This window comes from Dermacentor albipictus, chromosome 2, assembly GCF_038994185.2.
Source record: "Dermacentor albipictus isolate Rhodes 1998 colony chromosome 2, USDA_Dalb.pri_finalv2, whole genome shotgun sequence".
NCBI lineage: Eukaryota > Metazoa > Arthropoda > Arachnida > Ixodida > Ixodidae > Dermacentor > Dermacentor albipictus.
The window spans coordinates 57,221,003-57,238,089 of NC_091822.1; the positions used below are offsets into that span (position 1 = coordinate 57,221,003).

General features: G+C 47.1%; 1 protein-coding gene across 1 annotated transcript; it reads right to left on the reverse strand.

Moving 5' to 3' along the window:
* Window positions 1-757: 757 nt before the first annotated feature.
* LOC135901881 (phosphate-regulating neutral endopeptidase PHEX-like) lies at window positions 758-16,882 on the reverse strand. The gene is made up of 3 exons (XM_065431708.1): window positions 16,631-16,882; window positions 13,102-13,265; window positions 758-2,904 (listed from the first exon to the last, which is right to left on the reverse strand). Exons 1-3 carry the CDS (start codon window positions 16,826-16,828, stop codon window positions 924-926), a joined length of 2,343 nt encoding a protein of 780 aa, XP_065287780.1. The 5' UTR covers window positions 16,829-16,882; the 3' UTR covers window positions 758-923.
* Window positions 16,883-17,087: the final 205 nt, after the last annotated feature.

Below are 17,087 nucleotides of genomic sequence, written 5' to 3' on the forward strand. Positions count from 1 at the left end.
ACGTTACGAAAACCGCGAAAACTCACCGCGTCAAAGTGACGTGCACGCGTTAACGATGCATTAATATGCCGAACAAAACTTTTTTTTCTGAATAGCTGCAGGCTGTCCCGTTGCGAAAGTAACGAAAGATGGCTGCCGCCAATCGCTTGGGCACTGGCTACTTGCACCTGCCGGAGAGCGTGGGGTCATTTGCGTATATAAAGCTTCCTGCGTGTACTTGTAAAGTTTTAGAGCAATTTCAGCATGTTTATGACCTCGCTCTGCCAACTCTTTGCTGAGGATCCGTTTTGGCGGTGTTGTTTGCATTCCGTTGCACGCCGTCGCGATTTTCGAGCAGCTGCGGCAAGCGGAGTAAGGAAAAGCGGATCAATCGTAGACGCCGGCACCACCTTCTTCATCCGGTTATACATTTTCAGTGCGCTGGCTCTGCCCCATCGAAACCTTCTCCACTTGAGCTTGCTCCTCGCCTCCTGGCAACCAATTACAAAGGTAAAAGCGCTCATTCCAGGCAATGTTATTTGTTTTGAAAGCAAAAAAAGTGACCTCGCACAAACTAAGAGGACGTTTGATTGGGATGCTGCGGCAACGCTGCGCGTCACCGTCCGATGCTTACGCTGGTGATTGCGCAAATTTGACGTCAGGAGATTGGGATAAAAACGCATTGGAATACTTTTGCGTTATAGGACCCCCTGTCAGTGTTGCACAAATATAATCTAAAGAAATTATAAGACTGTCTACGCGATATTTTCTAGCGCCTACTGCAGGAACAACTTTATTTAACCTCTATTCTTCTCCTACGCATCACACGAACTGGGCTGCTGTCCTTGAAATGAGTGTACAATATTTACTGAGAAAACATTACGTACATCATCAGTTTCCAAATCATATGAAGGTCGTGAAAAACCAGTAACAGAAATCGCTTTTCAACTGAAGCCCTTCCACACGTTACAGTACAGATGAGGTTGTTTCCAATCATCGCAAGAAAATATATTTCGAAAGGGCGGGAAATTTTTGAGCGGGATGTTGACGCGCCACTTGCGGGGCGTCATCGCCATCGAGTGCTGCCCGCTGCGTGATTCGCTGTCGCCGTCATCGCAGAATGCCACCGCGTAGTTGTAGAAGAATAGTTCCCTCGCACTGACCTGCGAATCGGACAGCTGATAGAACATGCCTGTGGCGTTGTGGTCACTCAGCGCGCGCTTGTAGAGTTCGTACAGGGGCACCAGCAGGGCGTTGTCCAGAAAGGCTTCTTCGCGGCGTGCCACGCTCCACTTCCCCGCAGAAAGCCGACCACCACCGATTTCAGCTGCTGCAGCGGCCCGGTACTGGCGCTGAAGGCACTCGGTGATGTTCTCGCTGGCGCCGACAGATGCGGCGCTCCACCAGCTCCTGCTCAAAGCTCGGCCCTCATCGTCGAAGGCCGAATTACTCCTGAGCAGAGCTTTAACCACACCCCTAACGATGGGAGCGAGAACTACGGGATACAGCTGGAAAGGGATCTTGTTCGAGACGGCGGTGAGGAAAGCCACGATAGAGTTCGGAAGGAACACGAGGTTGTTGGTGGGTTGGTACTCACATTCCCAGTCGAACACGGATGCGTCGTAGGCGTTGTCGTAGGCTTCGCCTGTTGTGGCGCGAGTGCTCCAGGCACTCCAGTATATGCGGGACGCGTAGGACAGCATACTGAATGCCGTTCCGAGCAACGTGTCATTGGATTCCAGCGGCAAGGGTGGTGTGCGCCGGTACTTCTCATATTGGACAAAGTTTCCCTGCGTACCAAAAGCGATCGCCATTGCGTCCAGCTTTCGCAAAGCCTGGTTGAGGTCACTAGGCGAAAACCATGACTGCCCTGATCCCATCATTTGTCGAAATACAAGACGCGTCTTGTTGAATAGTTCTTTGAGCTGGCCATCGCGATGCCGCCGGTAGACGTTGGCAAACTCTCGGCTTAGCGTCAGCTTCGCTGCGATTCCGATTCCATAGCGGTACATCTTTTCCAACAGCAACGTGCATGGAAGGAGCGGCGGCTCCACCCTGGGAATGTCGTAGCCGTAACTCAGATCATATAGCACTGCGTATCCCGGTGGCATCAGCGGTGCAAGGGTAACCATGGCTTTGAAGCCGACGTAATTGGCTATGGCAGTGCGGTAATCTACAAAATTGCGTATAGATGTGAAGTGGCTGAAAAAGACGGGGTCCTCTACGATTGTAAGTGTAGATCGCATAGCACTTGGCTCCATATCGAAGAGAAGCGTCATGTACTTCAGCCAGTCCCACCATTCGCTCTTGGGCAACATATTTACTGCACTCACGCCTTTTTCAAGCAAGTGAATCGGAACCCCGTCAAGGTAAGTCAGTTTATGCAGCATCATTTCGAGTTTCGATATTTGCCTGCTAACCATAGCGCCTGTAAATGGGTTGCTGTAGAGGCTGATTGCGCTGAAAATTATATCTCGGTATCGCTCCAGGACATTTTTTCTTGGCCAACTTGCGTAACGTTTTAGATACGTCACAGGTTCTTTCAGTACAATCTGATGCTTAGAGTCATTGCGGTTACTTCGAAGCACGCTCAACCTAAAGAGTGATTGCAGCATCATGAAGCGATCTCCAGCGGAAACAACGTTTACAATGTCACCTTCGAATGTGAGGTAGGGCCAAGCGCTTAGCTGCAGTGTGCCTAGGATTTCCGCCCAATCTGACTGTTGATTCCCGTCACTGTTGTTCCCGTGAGCGGTTTTACACTTTTCGTGAAACCACATTGCTTGGTCCAGAAAACTTCCTTCGCCAGACAGCCTGCGTCTATTCTTGATTTTCGAATATCTGCTCATGAAAAGACCCAAATCTTCTACCAGCTGCCGAATGCTGAGCTGCGGGTATGGCAACTGGTGGGTTTTCGTGGTGTCCCTGTAAGGAAACACAATGTATATTATGCCCATGCTTCGAAGAATTCACTTCGTTGTGTTCACAATAATTACCTCGCAATTGAAAGCAAGCGCTGTTTCGCATTTTTTGAGCTTGAAAACCTTGAAAAATAGAACATCACCAAACAACCAGCCAGCAGCGTGTGAGATGCTGCTGCTTTGCTTCTCTGTAATTATATTTTCAATTTCTCAGAAAAAATTCTACTTGTTTATCCTATCAGTAATGCAAGCTTCTTTTTCATGGGTGTCAAGCTTTTATTCGCCCAAACGAACAGAGCAGACAACACGGGGACATATACAATTTCAATGATGGGCAAGTAAGTGCGAGCAGCAAAAATAAATAAAATGACCAACCCTTCCCCTACCGCAAAATGGGAGTAAGCGAAGTTTGTCCTCCATGCACTGGACCTTAGCCCCGGTTAAGTAACCGATAGGTAAAGGGGCCGGATTGCTTGGGCTTCCCAGTCCCTCAGCGCGAAATCTTCTCGTTGCTGTCGGATTGCCTGGGCTCGAGCGGCTCTAAAGGGCCGTTTATAGTCCGACGTAACGCCCGCGCGCGCGTGCGCGCGCGCACGCTACGTCACCTCGGCGAAAACGACACCTCTATAGTCGGGCGCACCGGCGCAGCTAACGTAACCGGCGGCTTCCAACGCGCGCCGACGGGCCCGGCGCCGATATGGCTCCGGAGCCGTTCGCGCGTCGAAGTCGGCGGAACTTTCGCACCACAATGCATTGCGGGCGAAGAAAAAGGCGCCAACACAGCTCCGCAGACGGCCTTTGCGGACGGCCCGCGGCTTGGCGAACCTTCTGCGCATGCTCCGGAGATAGCAGCCTACGGCGCGCGCGTTGAAGTATAGAGGGGATGGCATCTCGGCTGGCGCAGCGCAACCGACGTAGCGTGACTGACCGCGAACGACGCTCGCCCGCGCGCCGATAACGTCGGACTATAAACGGGCCTTAACGGCTGGAGCGGCGCACCGACGGCGAGCCCTTTTACGAGCAAGTTCTCGCTGCCGCTCGTCGAACGCTGCCTGTTCCTCGGGGAACGCTCAACGCGTGGCCCTCCCATGCGTGTTCCGAGACTGTACTGAACAGAAACGAAGCAGGCACATCACGAATGAAACCCTCTCGTGCCCCTTCCTTCCCCTGCGGAAGCACAACGGCTCTGATTCGTTGCACTCATGCCCTAAGCTCACGCCTATGCAGCTGAAATCCTTGCTAATGACTCACGCTTCGGCGCCGGCGCAACGGTCAACTCATCAAACCGCCCTTTCCCGCAGCTGCCCTGCTCTGGGAGGAACTGTTTTTGGCTTGACCACGAGAACGCCACTTGTGAGCCAATACAAGCTTCATATGAAAATAAATATAAGGTTCAACGTCCCAAAACAGCACACTGTTTTATGAGAGACCTGGGTTTTATTAATGCTCACCCAAAGCATGATACACAAGCGTTTTTGCACTTTTGCATCGGGATGTAGTGGGTTTATACTACAAACATCAAAATGCATTTGACCGTTATGTTTAGTATGTTAACGTTCGTTAGGTTCAGAATATGTATTACTCTGATGATTGCAATTATGCTTCGGTATCGCTAGCACAGCATTGTTTTTATTTGTTCTAAAACGCTCATAAGTTAAATACCACAAAGAAATTCCCGAGACACTAGCACATGTTACCCTGCAGTTTGCGACACTGGCGCCAGCACGCGCAGCTTTCCATTCTAGCCGTCTCTATACATGCAATTCAGGGGTATTTAAATGGAGGTGTATGCGTGAAAGAAAACTGAACTAAGTAGAATAGGAGGGTGCCTTTATTGTTGTTTGAACTTTTTTCAGTGTTGTCCCGAACTTCGGCGGAGTCAAGGGTTATGTTTCCGGATTTCGTGCTGATTGTGCTTGCCTGAATGGCAAGCACAATCCTACTTGTGTGAAAGTGGATATTTTTTATGCTTGTTCTATCCCATAAAGGAGTTATGTTTTGTAAGTGCGAATGCAGTCCGACTCATAGTAGCTACCTGGGGAACCGAAAGGGGCAATGCGCTTTTCAGTACGTCACAGCGAGTACTCCTTCGCACGCCCTAATGGTGTCGGCAAAATTGTAAGCTGCCTTTGTAGTAGCCGTTTTGGAATACATGGTTGCTATACTAGAAGAAACATTATCGCCTAATTCAATTTCTTCCTTATCATTCATATTTCACGGTGGTGGATGATAAGATTGTGGAGGGCGGAGAGCCGCTTGGACCGGTGACTCAGCACGACCCCTGTATACATTTGTAATATATGTGATTTATTCAGGCTCTGAGTTGGGCTTTAAGCAAGCGGAGTGCTGAAAAAGTTTTTACGTTATAATCTGGGGCAGCAGCGCTTATATTGTAGAGCAATGGAGTCGAAAGTACTTTAAAATCACAAAAGTGCCATATATATTCAGCTCGAGCACTTATACAGATGGAAATATGGTACCTTAGATGCACCAAAATGAGCTAACTTATCACAACTTCAAAGAAACACCCAGATGCTGTATCCCGCTATCGTGTAAGGTGCACACGGGACACGGCAGCCTGTATATTACCGTTGAGACGTGTCTGCCTAAGGCCTCATTCACAGAGTAGATTGACAGAGGTCGCGCGACTAACCGCGATTGGCGATTAAGGAGTGACGCTAGAATACAGATGTTTACACACTGTTTGCACACTGACTGTCGCCACAGGGAAGGATTTCGGAGCAAACGAGTACGGCTGTTCATAGACAAGCAGCGAAAAAAGAATAAACATGTCCTCAATACTGCTTGGTTACGTTAATAAAATGGTGTAGTGTCAGCGTCTAGTAACTTCACAGTGGGTTATCAGGGACAATAATGGACCGCTGAAGTTGTTGCTGATACACATTGAAAGAGAAGTGCGAGAGCGTACACAGGGCTTTTGAATTTTTGATAGCCACAGCATTGTGCGCGTTTTTTCACTGCGCATCTATGAGGGGCGCTCCAAAATTTAGTTCCGTCTTTTTTTTTTTTGAGAGGGAAGATGGTACAGCAGGTGAAACAAACAATGACCACAAGAATGCATGCCCGTTTCTAGTTCAATGACGGAAGAAGCATCAGTGGAGGAAGAATGGCGTATGCGCAGAGAGCCGAGTAAGAGAGAGTAGCAGCAGACCGGTGTGCTCGAGGTTATTCGGGTACAAATCGCGATGGCAGACAGACGTGTGCTGACAACACGGTCGCAAATAAAAGTGCGTCCTGTTATCCCGTATGAATGTGCACGCGGAACTAGCGCATCCGTCATCCACAGACGCCTACAGATCTTGTATGGGGAAGACGTCATGTCTCAGGTATTGCATCGCAGGGAATCGAGTTTTATCTGAGTGGTTTCTTTAAACTAATTACGTGCTACAACAAATGTCTCCATGTCGGTGGCGACTATGTAGAAAAATAGTGCAAGGTGTATAGTTCATGATGCCGTGGTGTATTCCTTTTCCTTTTGCAATAACCTTATCGTGTAAAACTAAACGAGGAAACTTACTTTCGGAACGTCCCTCGTATTACAGTTCGCGTTGACTTCTTATCCTTTCTTATTATACTTATCCTTTCCTATCCTTATCCTTTCTTACTTTTCCTTATACTTATCCTTTCTCCCCCATCCCCTTCCTTATTTCCTAACCATATCCTCTGATTTTTTTTGTCAGTACTGCCCTTAGCACGATTTCTATATAAAGCTAGGTAGGTTAAAAAAATTCCGTCAAATAAGAGCCAGCGCTCTGTCCGGTCGTTCTGTCTCTTTTTCTCGACCTATGTAGGTTCTCGCGCTGCCCTTCAAGCAAACTATGAGCCTCGTCGTAGCGGGATCTGGCTTAAACTCGGCCGCCTTTCTTCTGTGACGTGCACCCAAGGTGCAGTAAGCTATCATTTTGATGCGAGGGAATCAAATGTCCCATTTAGCGAAAAATTCGGTGTTTGTAGCAAGAAAACGGCGCATACATTTCCATTGGCTGTGACGCCAGGTCACGTGCGCGCCTCTACGAAGCAGCTCGGCCTAAAGAGACCACCTGCTGCCGGGCTCGCGCACCATGTGTTGCGTGAGTGCAGAAGGCATCGCCGCAAAACCGCGTCACCCTCGCTCTCGGAAACCCGTGTTATCCAGGAGTTCCTTGCCCGCGCAAGCTCTGATCTGCTTTCTAACTTAGTCTCGGCAACCTCTATAAAAAATGAATGTACAAAAAAGCAGAATAAATTTGAAAGGAAGAACCTTGGCGGTAGGATAGGATAGGATAGGATAGGAATAACTTTAATGAAGTGCCGGCAACGACGATTTAACGTGTCGTGACGCTGGACAAGCGTCGACCCGGGGTTATGCCCTACTCTGCACTAGCCCAGTTGGGCCCGTTTGTAGTGGGTCATGAGGCTTGTGCTTCTCGAGCGCACCCCGGGCCTGCTGGACGGCCCATAGTTGTGATTCCTTGTCTGCAGACTGCAGTGCACCTTGTAGTTCTGGCGGGTAAGTCCTGGAGGTAGCTGCCGTCGGGAACCTTGGCGGTAATGAGTTTCGAGGCTATGGCCCCACGCTCAGAGGCCGAGTGCCATACTGAGTGGGCTAAACGAGCGCCTCCTGTACAGCAGCCCTGTGCACTCTACTTTATGACGTCATGCTGCCTGAACCAAAATTTCCACTTCCAACACCGCCCTGATGAAAGCGCCGACGTCAAAATCACAGTTGCTTACTCCGCTGGGTCCTCATCTGACATTATGGCAGTCGGCTAGGCTAGCTTTACGTCACGTATCCAACCGCATCAGCCTTGTGCTATTTAGGAAACGTTGGCCAAGCGTCTCAATGCGCTCGCTTGCCCGCGAAGAGTTCCTAACCCAATTCGAAATTTACGCTTGCGCATTCCCAACTCACAAAAAGTGTCTCGGTGTCCTCATATATATATATATATATATATATATATATTACATGCAACTGTAAGGCAATATTTCTGCTATCAAGGTCGACGGGGCGCACGTTAAGCTACACCTTCCTTCGCGTACACAGCTATCACTCGCTTACTTTCAGTCGAGTTATCTCCAGTCGCTCACCACTGCGAACTTTATTACATCAATACAAGGTACAACGCCGTAAACTAATGAAGACGAAAAGATGGGCAGAAGACAAACTCAGTGATTTGTTTATCTTCTTTGTGCCTGCATTCGTCGGATTCGTTCGTTGTTTCACTGTAATATGTAAAACCACCTAGCCGAACTCTAAACTCTGATGGGCTTATATCAAGTCTCTTGCAATGAGAAGCGGCGGTGTGTTCCGCTGTTTGTGATGAGAGCCGATACAAACAGACAAGAGAATTAGAATGGTCATGAGCATGTGCTCTCACCAAAATACCCACGGAAAATAAGCGTCAGCGTTTTCTAATGTCATGCTACGAATTATTGGTTCATTAGATGTACGAGCCCAGATGCACAGTTGAAAAATCGAGTAGCCAGCGATTGACACGAAAGGGTGGCTTTTCTTTGCAGCCGCTGCTTTGCGACCAACTTGTTCGCACTGTTGGTCGCGACCATCCGGTGTGAATGTGCCGTAGGGAATCATAACTGTCCATATCTGAAGCGGAATATCGGACCACTGATGCAATGATAACGTATTTCTTGGCACATTAGTCCTTTTTTTACAGTCGCACCACAATATACAAGCTTGCTCGCGATATCATATGTTTTTGCCACTTCGCGGCTAATATAGCACTAATAGATCAAGTTGTTAAGAGGAAGCTTTAGCTCCGGTGCTCCTATCTAAATACATGTAAAAGGAGCATTCGTTTTTCTCCGCAACCACTGCGCCAAATTTGACGAGGTTTCTTGCATTTAAAAGAAAAACTTTAAATCTAGTGACTGTTGCTTTCTAATTTTCGAGTTAGGCCGTGAATTTATTATTAAAGCATGGCAAAATCAAAAATTTTCAGAAAACGAAACCATGAAGTTTACAACTCTCCAACTCAACAAGCGAGAAAGATATCTCAATTCTGAGAATTTCATCTGAGAGTACATCTTAAGCGGACAAACTTGATATGTCACACATGAATCTGAAAAACTGAGTAATACGTAAATACAGCTTTAGCAGAACTCTTGCACACAACGTGACAAATTCATGTAAAATATAAATTGACATATCGAATTTATCCGCTTTGAATGATCTAATGGATGCCGTTTACAGAAACGCGATATCTGTTTTTGATGCAGAACTATTAATTTATAAATTTCGTACCTCTATCTTTTTCCACACTTCCGAATTTTTGAAAATCATTTTTATAAAATTCAGGAATTAAATCTAAATTCCGCTTCCAAGAGTCACTAGAATTAACATTCTCTCTCAAATACAACAAACTTAAACTCGGCCCAGGCGCTAGCTCAGAAAAGCGTTTTTTGCGTTTTACATGTATTTGAATGGGCCGCGTCGGAGTTGGGGCCGAGCTAAAGCTTCCTCAGAAGCTGTTTTCATAAGGTGCTTTGATTCTAATTAGAAAAAAAATCAGACAGAACTCATCTCACAATGAATTTCAACACGACTGCGCTTAGCATTAAAGCAACGAATCGACGCAACGTATTGCGTACGCAGATACGCTTTGAGTATTAGGTGTGTGCGGAACCGGGGTGCTCTGTCATGCTTCTGTCGAGTCATGCTGCGCCATCTTGCGCCACCGCTGCGAAGTCCCCGCGTGGTGCGTGAGTAAATATACTGGGTTATTTATTTTAACGTTAACATGATTTTAGGCATCAAACGCTTTTAGGTCCCGTTGTCAGCGGCCTTAAGTGACCTTGAGACAAAAAGCCAGAGCCGTTATGCCAGACCTCAAACGAGAACACCCGCGCAAATTGCGAGAGCAAAACGAGATCATCTAGGCAACTGGTCAAGATCGCAGTACATATGCAAGATACTGCCCAAACAAGTTACAAAGATGATTGTTGCCAAGTTCAATATCACTCAAGCTGTAACTTTTAGTAAGCTGAAGTTTTAAATCTCATTCCAAATAGGGATGTTCAAAAGGCAGATACAGGGCACTATATACTTGTCATCTTTTGGCGTTTACACAGGGTTGACTGCGCTCCTTTCAACGCCAGCGGTCCGCGAATTCCGCGGCGTCTCCGGCAGCGTCTAAGCCTAGAGTGTCCGGCATGCCGCGAATGGCCGTTTGACAGAGGCAATACTGTGTGTGACAGGAAACTATTGCGTCCATGTGGACGAGTGCGCAGTATGGCGTGGTGCGGTGTGATGTGGGGGCGTGTGTCGTTGCGAACATGCACTACACCCATTGCAAGTTTGTGGCTAGTATCATCTCATACCCATCTGCTTCGCCGGCAGACATTTCATGCTTACATCTACGAGAGTTTTAAAGCAAAGCTGGTAAGGGCTACTTTCCCCTAGATTGTGTCCATGTGTTAACAAAAAAATGGCTGTGGCTTAGGTAAGGTTAAGCCCAGGATGCGAAGCATACTAGCCTTTATTTTAGTTGTTGAACCACTGTTTAGCCTGGTGAACTGCTGTTGCTTGGCTATATTTGGTTCGGCTAGACGAAGAAACAACTCATGCGTTACTCTGCTTCGCCTTCAAGAGTGGAACGCGACAGCGTTCCCGTCGACTCGCCAGCGACTACGCGCCCCGCATTGGACGCGGTGAGCGTCGAGCAACGCAGCGTTCGACGCGGCAACGAAATGTGCGCCTGAGCAAGCGACGCACGCCTGAGCCTTAGAAACAGCTCGTTTCTAAGGCAACACCGCATTCACTAGAGGCGCTTTTGTACCGCTTTGAAGCATCGTACTCGTGGCTCAGTGGTAGCGTCTCCGTCTCACACTCCGGAGACCCTGGTTCGATTCCCACCCAGCCCATCTTGCAAGAGTTGAGCCAAAGCCACTTTTCCTCTGTCGTGACGTCACGGTGTCACGTGGTATTGAAGGCGACACCGCCGCGCCTGAGGAGCTGGGTTGAGCTCTCGTAATATGCTTCGCATAAAAACATCATCATCACGACTGAATACAGCGTCATTTTCTTTCACAGCTGGCTCGTTGGCGGCCCTCGGCGCCGCCGCGCGAACAAGCTCGGGCTAATGCGACCGCGTTCGTCGTCGTCATCATTAATTAATTATATAATTATATAATAAATTAAGAAACACAATGACGTATCCAATTCTACAGTGAAGCTATTAAGGGCTAGTTCCCCCAACATCGTGTCCCTGTGTAGAAACAAAACTTCCCATACGTGGGCTGATCCCGAAGACAGTGCAATGTAGGGCCGACCCGCAGCGAAGGTAAAGCAAACGTTAAGTCCCGAAGATAGTGCAATGCCGCGCCTACCCGCGGCGGAGGTACAGTTCACCATTAAGACACGTCTTCGCTGGTCATCCTTCTTCACGGAGTGGAAAGGCACTCAGTTTTTTTAAGCCCTGTGGCATTTAACACAAATCTACTTATTGAGCTTCAATACTCGAAAATTTTACATTACTCACAATCGAAATCAATGCGCATAAGTAAGAAATATCAAAACGCACAAATAACCAGTAAACTAATTACTTTTACGCACACATTGAAGCACAGGAATTCAAACCAATGGCTTTCTTTTCAAGGCACATACACTTGAAACGAATTTTGAAACTGCTCCACTTCTTTGCATAAGCGCAGTCAAACTTGTCATAAATACACTGTTGTTACACTTACTTGTTTCCTAAAGACGCCTTTTTATGCTTTGAAGCTCTAAGCCTACTGGAACACGAATGCACTTCGCGCCAAATTTTGAGAAAGCGTATCTCGACAGTGGGGTCAACCTCAAAATTGATTCGAAGTGGATGACTTTAAAGGTCATCACCTGCAATTCGTAAATTACACTCTGTCGTAAAGTAATCAGTTCAATCTTAATTAGCAAAAAATTATTTATTCATAAATTGAAATTATATATCTTTTTTTCATATAATGTCTCCCTAAAAGTGTTATCCAGCTCCAGAAATATAATCGGACTATGTGACACGGGTGTTCTCAAAATTTCTATTAAACGTAAAATAAAACGCACCGCTTATTTAGGCAACGTAGTTTAAATATTTACTACGTGGGTTCTACTCAGCTCCCACTACCGTAAAAACTTAAATAATTTTTTTGTCATTGAAGAGCGACACACACGCAGAGGCACATACACAGTAACCCAAGTTGGCGTTATAGAGCTTCATTGAAGAACCACACACAGCTAGTTACAAATACCCAATTACACATACCCAGTTACCCTAGTTGTCGTGAAACAGGTTTATGGAAGAGCGGCACATACGTTGTTGTACAGACCGAGTGGCGCACACCTACCTACGCAATGATGCAAGTTCGGGTGAATGGGGCTCATGAAAGAGGGACACAATCAGTGGCAGATACCTAGTAACAGAAGTTGGCTTAAAGGCCCGTTTATAGTCCGACGTTATCGGCGCGCGGGCGAGCGTCGTTCGCGGTCAGTCACGCTGCGTTGGTTGCGCTGCGCCAACCGAGATGCCATCCCCTCTATACTTCAACGCGCGCGCCGTAGGCTGCTATCTTCGGAGCATGCGCAGAAGGTTTGCCAAGCCGCGCGCTGTCCGCAAAAGTCGTCTGCGGAGTTGTGTTGGCGCCTTTTTCTTCGCGCGCAATGCATTGTGGTGCCAGAGTTCCGCCGACTTCGACGCGCGAATGGCTCAGGCCATATCGGCGCCGGGCCCGTCGGGGCGCGTCGGAAGCCGCCGGTTACGTTGGCTGCGCCGGTGCGCCCGACTATAGAGGGGTCGTTTGCGCCGACGTGACGTGACGTAGCGTGCGCGCGCGCGCGCGCGCGCGTACGTTACGTCGGACTATAAACGGCCCTTAAGGGTGAGAGATATCGACCGACCGACCAACCGGCCGACCGACCGACCGACCGACCGACAGACAGACAGACAGACAGACAGACAGACGGACGGACGGACGGACGGATGGACGGACGGACAGACAGACAGACAGACAGACAGACAGACAGACAGACAGACAGACAGACAGACAGACAGACAGACAGACAGACAGACAGACCCGAAAAGTGTGTCAAGTTAACCCTAAGAAGACTAATCGCATTAAGAGCAGTTTCAATATAAAGTGTTAGCGGATCATACGTACTGGTACAGGGAATATGCAAAAAGACCCAATGGCACTTCAGCCCGACCTTACTCACTGGAAAGCTGAACACACGTGCTCGTAGAAGTCGTCGCAAGGGTCACCCCGCATGCGGATTCTGTTGAAGAGGTAATTGGCGTTCCAGCGGCAAACCTCGGATGTGCACTCGTTCAGGTCGGCTTGGGTGTAACCGAGAGGAGGATCGACGTGACGGTTGTACACCTGCGTGGAAGCGGCAACGTTTGGCTTATTGCTGACCAAAGTAGCAGCGATATTTTTAAACTGCTAAATTTGTTTTATCTCGCCTTAATATATGACATATTAGTATCGTGTCCTCGGCTGACGTGCTGCAAGAACATGAACACACATCATTATGCCTTTAATCAACTTGCTTAATCAACTGCCGTACTGGCACTTTCACTATAGCAATCAAAAGTAACCAACCTCCTACATCGACATACTTCATTCTCTGCCTGAAATTTTTCTAATACCCTCACTCCATGTTGGGAATACAAATTTACCTAGGCCCACTTTCACAAAAAGTTACTTACTCTAGAACATTTAGAAAAAGCAAATGCTGCAAATTGAGATGATGGATACATTGTTAGCGAAAGCATACGGTCAATATGAAACGTCACTTACGCACGAAAACCTTTGTGAATTCAGCCTCAGGCGAACAAAATTTGCATGCAAGTGTTCTGGTTTGACGAATTGCAAGAAAAGTACGTTTCTACTGACAAAAAGGGTGGGTCAAAGGCAGTAAGGCCACAAGGCATATTTAATACCGTAAGATAAAAACTTTATTTGAAGTAAAATATTTGTGCAGCGCTCCAAGAAATGAGAATGGGAATAAATTTAAAACAAGGCCCTGACAACAATTTTCAAGCCTTTCGTTTCTTATTAAATACCTCGAGCTTGTGTGCACTCTGCAGCAATATGAAAGGGAGCACACGTTTTTCGTCTCTCAGCAATTCTTGCAAATGTAGATGTCAGAAGCTTAATTATTTGCTACTGGCCATGCACTTCACGCGTTAAGGTATTTATTTGATGCAACTATACTTATTGGAGCGCAGCAGCAAGCAACAATACCAGGTTTAACGTTAAATCTAGTGGTCTCTTTCATATTGATGCACGGCGTACATTCGCAGTCATATGTGTAGGGAAGGTGCCCACGTATCTTTAAGATTTTACATGCTGGCGAAGCCTCGTAGCATGCATTAGGTGGAACGTTACATTGATGCTTCCCAAACGCCTAATCTCACAGTACTAAACTGCGAAGATGGTCACAAAGTGCCAGGAATAATTAGTGATATGCTAACTAATTAGTGACTGTACTACATCTGTGTAAATTATGGAATTATAGCTTTTAGTAATATGACCATTGAAAAGTTCCCGGCCTTCGGTTTAGTTCTGTAGGATATTTTCGCAAACGGTTTTTCCTCGCAATTCAAATATTATTCCCGAAAGAATAATGTGATAATGCTAACGCTGTGTCACGTAGAGTGCACGCGTAGCAGTACAGACGGCTTTTGCATACCGTCTGCTTTAGTCACGTCTATTAACTGTCTCGCCACATTAAGCAACCGGCGCGACCTTCAACTGTTGTGCCTAATATTAGGATTTGCAAGCAGAAACAAAAAGCCCGCATTTGAACCAATGGGCATTTTAGTCGATCAGAGAGAAAAAAAGAACGTTTGAACCGATGAGTACTGTACCTTCACGAGTCTTTATCTGTCAATGAAAAACATAATATATAGAAATGGATGAAATGAAAGTCGGAACAATTATAGCCACCGCTTTTGCCGCAGCTGTCGAAGATATCCGATTCACTGAAACCACGGGTAATTAGCTCCTGCCCAACCGTAGATCGTGCATATTGCGAAGTGCGCTGATGGTTTAGAACTGATTTGAAGCAAAATGACAAGCGGGACGCTGTGGTTGGCTCTGCACGTGTCCTGTGGCTCTAGGTGCATGCCCTCTCCTGTCGAGCTCAATATACCTCAGCAAAACGTTAGTGCTGCCGCAGTGGGCCATGCAGAATTCCGCCGATGTCTTCGCATGGATCGATATCTCTATACGGAGCTGCCGCTAAGAGTTGGCATCCCGTTTATCCTTCGTCCATCATCATGTCATGTCAGAGATCGATCGGTAAAGCCGGTACAGCCACGGTGCATGCCTCAGCGGGCTCGGCTGTCAGGTTCATTTATGAAGAGACCAATGAAGCCCATAATTTGCATCTTGCTTTGACCTGTACGGTAATTCATGTAAAAAAAATAAAGCGTGGCAAAAATCGAGCAGGCCAAATGTAAAAACTGACCCGACATACATAAGCTAGCAGGTGAAGTTTATTGATGAAAATGCATTCGCTCTTACGTGCAGGAAGCCACAACTATTGCAAACAATTACGACATAGAACGAAATTCAAGTTATTTAAACATAAATAATTCTGTCATGTGAGGCATACGACCTGAAGAAAGATAGTACCAACAGTAATTTAAAAAACTGCAGTTATTTTATTCTGCCTTTAGCTTAGGTGATATGCCTAGGCGACCTTCCATTCTAAGAGCTCTCGTACGCATGCCTACGCCCTCCTAAATAGCTCTGGTCATTTATGTAGGATGACTACACATCACGCCCTGTGTAGTAATTCATAGGCTCGTAAATTGCACTAGGTGCCAAATCACAAAAAGCAGTCACGTCCCTTCACCATTCGTGGCCACGTTGCCGCCACATTCATTTTTTATGTTTCGCCTGCATTTACTCGCCCTATCATGAAACCATCTCTTTCGTGATAATTTTGTAGTGTGGCGAAAGCAAATGCCCTTTCATGAATAACATTGAGTATTTAATTGGTGTGGTCAGTAGTTCCGTGTTTTGAAGGGACGGTTTCTTTGCGAATCCTCCCAGAAGCTTTCCGACCATAGCTGGGTGCTGTTTTGCTTAGTGCGTCACAATCAGGACTGCACTGCCATCTTTACTTCTCCTACAGGTGCCCTGGCTGCTGGATTAATGTTCTGCGGCATTGCTCAATGATAAAACAATATGTACCCAAATGTTCTCGTTGCAACAAATATAGGCCATCAAAAGCACTATTCCTTAATAAAGTAAACCTTTCGGTGGCAGCTTCCTCAGGGTTTGGGGTTTGGTGCATCTGCTTAGTCGTTTTGTTTTTTTGCCGAGTAGGGTGCAGTTTACTCTTCCACTGTGTACAAGATCTGTCGAGGCTAAGCACTGCACCCACCCTGGATACAGCGTCCTAGCAAATGTGGCCAATTCCGGAAACAGTAAAATCCGCAGTCGGGCGTAAGTCACACGTTGGTCTCTGCGTCATGCGCTCTTCACTGGCTAGAAAGTAATCGCTACTGCGGCAAACGCTGTGCGGACTATGAACAGTCCCGCGACACTAATTCATCCGCTTTACAAAAAGTTTCTTTCTCAGATTCCAACATGCGGGTTAGCTCTGCATAAATTTTTTCCACCTCGTTTGGTCCTTTGTCGCTCTCTTTGGTTCGTATCACACGAGAGCGGTCGCCATAAAACGAACCATACGTAACGCGAAATGGGACGTCTCAAAGGTGTACACTCACTGCCGCGACAGCCATGATGCTGTCGTCGCTGAAGTCGCCGAGACGTGCGTAGTGGCGGCCGCCGACCACGACGATTACGAACAGCATGCCGAGTATCGCTATGGAGGCCGTGATGACCGAGCATCGCACCCAGCCGCAGGGCACCGGGCATTCTTCTACTTGGCGGGCCACCGCATCAAGCCAGGACTGGATCCGCATACCCTTGTCGCGTATTTCTCGTCCTCTAGTTGCCAAAAGAGTCTGATGACGACACTATCACTCAAAATATGACACAGACCCACTGTTCGGCATATGTAGAGAATCTGTAAGGCTAATGATGATCCCAGACATTGGCGCATGCAACAAGGGAGGATTTGCGAAGACTGGGCGTTTGTTAATATTTACTGATATAAAAAAAAACTTTATTAAATTTGCAAGTATTGTAACACCAAGAAAATAAATCCAGTAGTTATAATTA